Below are 2341 nucleotides of genomic sequence, written 5' to 3' on the forward strand. Positions count from 1 at the left end.
GTTGTTTAATATTTACATTGTTCTCGTGTACCATATCTCATGTCATGTCCTCAAATAAAGGTTAAAAAAGTTTAAGGGATGTGATATTTATAGTTCCTGGATGAAAATCATACATTAGACAACCAGTTGTTTTAAGACAAATAAACAAGGTGCGGGGAAAAAAAAAACTGAATGCGGCCGAAAATTCTGAAAGCAAATTCTAGATTGGATTTTTTTCCTCCTCATTCTTGCTTTTGTCGTTTGCTCATGGAACTTTTGAGGTTCTCACAGGATCCTCGCTTGATACATGTATGTATCTCAGCTTATCCAGAGAAGAAAAATGAATAAAGAAAAGAACACTGGTGACATACCCTGTGGCATAACTGTGTTGGTGCTCAATGATGCATGCTTATCTGATCTGGTATACTATATTAGTAGCAAATTACCAATGCTTGTCATCCTCTAGTGGATGAAGAGTCAAATAGTCAGTGATTTGAACAAATGGCATACTCGGTCACCGCCACTCAAAACATCGAATTCAGTTAGTGGATAAGTTTAACTTATCTCATCCATTATCACAGAAAAATAATCCTCCAAAAAAATCAAAATTGTTGCTGTTTTTTAGTTTGATATTATCATTATGTAGTGTGTATCCAATTACAGTTCATTAGGTCATGATGGGAATATCCCTTCCTCTGTATATTTAACCTAATCTTTATAATTCATTATTCATCTATAAATATGAATCTCTCAGTGATAGAAAAGTGTAGAAAAATGAACTCATGGCATTGATCAATGATCACTAGCTCATCCCAACAGTAGAATCTTAATTATCAGCATTATCACATTAAGAATCAAACTATGTCTCATTCGCCTAATCAAGTTTCACTGCCACCACTACCTTTCATCCCTGATGAACTCATTGAAGAGATTCTCTCGAGGCTCCCTGTGAGGTCTCTTCTACAATTCAGGTGCGTATGCAAGTCATGGATGTCACTCATTTCTGACCCTTACTTCGTTAAAAAGCACCTTCAATTGTCAACACAGAGCACCAACCTCACGCGCCAGAGGATCATACTCACTGACACAACCGCAGAGTTCCACCTCAAGTCTTGCCCTTTGACTTCTCTGTTCCATAACCCATCAACCATATGCGAGGACCTTAACTACCCAGTTAAGAACAAGTTCCGCCATGACGGAATTGTTGGTTCCTGCAATGGCTTGCTATGTTTTGCAGTTAAAGGAGACTCTGTTCTTCTCTGGAACCCTTCAACTAGAGTCTCCAAGAAGTCACCACCTTTGTGTAATAACTGGAGGCCAGGGTGTTTTACCAATTTTGGCCTTGGTTATGATCAAAAGAACGATGACTACAAGGTGGTGGCTGTGTTTTGTGACCCTAATGTGTTCTTCGCTGAAACTAATGTGAAGGTATATAGCATGGCCTCAAAATCTTGGAGAAAGATTCAAGACTTCCCTCATGGTGTTACCCCCTATCAAACCTCGGGAAAATTCGTGAGTGGCACTCTCAACTGGGACGCCAATTATGCTGTTGGTAATTCAAATTCTTCTTTGTGGATCATTGTTTCATTGGATCTACACAAGGAAACATACAACGAGATTCTGCCACCTCATTATGAGAAGGAAGAATGTTCCAAACCTAGTTTGGGTACGTTAAAGGGATGTCTGTGCATGAATTATGACTACAAAAAAAGCTATTTTGTGTTGTGGCTGATGAAGGACTATGGAGTAAGAGAGTCTTGGGTAAAAATGGTGACTATTCCTTATTTGCCTAATCCTGAAGATTTTTCATATTCAGGGCCATATTGCATTTCTGATAATGGTGAAGTCTTGTTAATGTTTGAGTTTGATTTAATTTTGTATGACCCAAGAGACCAATCATTTAAGTATCCAAAAGTTCACAGTGGGAAGGGTTGGTTTGATGCAGAGGTCTATGCTGAAACGCTGCTATCACCAATCAAACATTGAGTGTGTCAAGTGTTTTAAATCGCTGCTCATATCTTATCAATCAATATTCATGTATGGTCATATTTGATGAAACCTCGATTTTATGTTGGTTGTGGGGTATGTATATCATGATCGGAGAAAACTATAGATTCAATAATAGCTTTCATTTCTACTAAGAGTTGAAGCATATGCTTTCTTGTGCATATTAAGAGTTAATAAACAATAAATATAAACAAATTTAACATTAAGGATAGAAATATTCTTAATATATAATATATAATGTGCATGTCTGAAAAAAATAAAAAAATTATATATACTTATGATAAATAAGTGAAGATTTGAATCAAAATCCTCTCTTGTTCACAAGAAGCTAATAATTTAATTTATTAATAATATA

At 36.3% G+C, this 2341-nt stretch overlaps 1 protein-coding gene across 1 annotated transcript; it reads left to right on the plus strand.

Annotated features, from left to right (window-relative positions):
* On the plus strand, positions 252 to 2192 carry LOC107637869 (F-box/kelch-repeat protein At3g23880). Its single transcript, XM_021104525.1, has 2 exons — positions 252 to 2027; positions 2085 to 2192. Exon 1 carries the CDS (start codon positions 841 to 843, stop codon positions 1963 to 1965), a length of 1125 nt encoding a protein of 374 aa, XP_020960184.1. The 5' UTR covers positions 252 to 840; the 3' UTR covers positions 1966 to 2027; positions 2085 to 2192.

The sequence above is a fragment of the Arachis ipaensis genome, chromosome B01, assembly GCF_000816755.2.
Source record: "Arachis ipaensis cultivar K30076 chromosome B01, Araip1.1, whole genome shotgun sequence".
Classification (NCBI taxonomy): Eukaryota; Viridiplantae; Streptophyta; class Magnoliopsida; order Fabales; family Fabaceae; genus Arachis; species Arachis ipaensis.

Excerpts from the sequence above, each read along its gene's own strand:
- LOC107637869 (XM_021104525.1), top strand. The coding sequence starts at position 841 with ATGTCTCATTCGCCTAATCAAGTTTCACTGCCACCACTACCTTTCATC.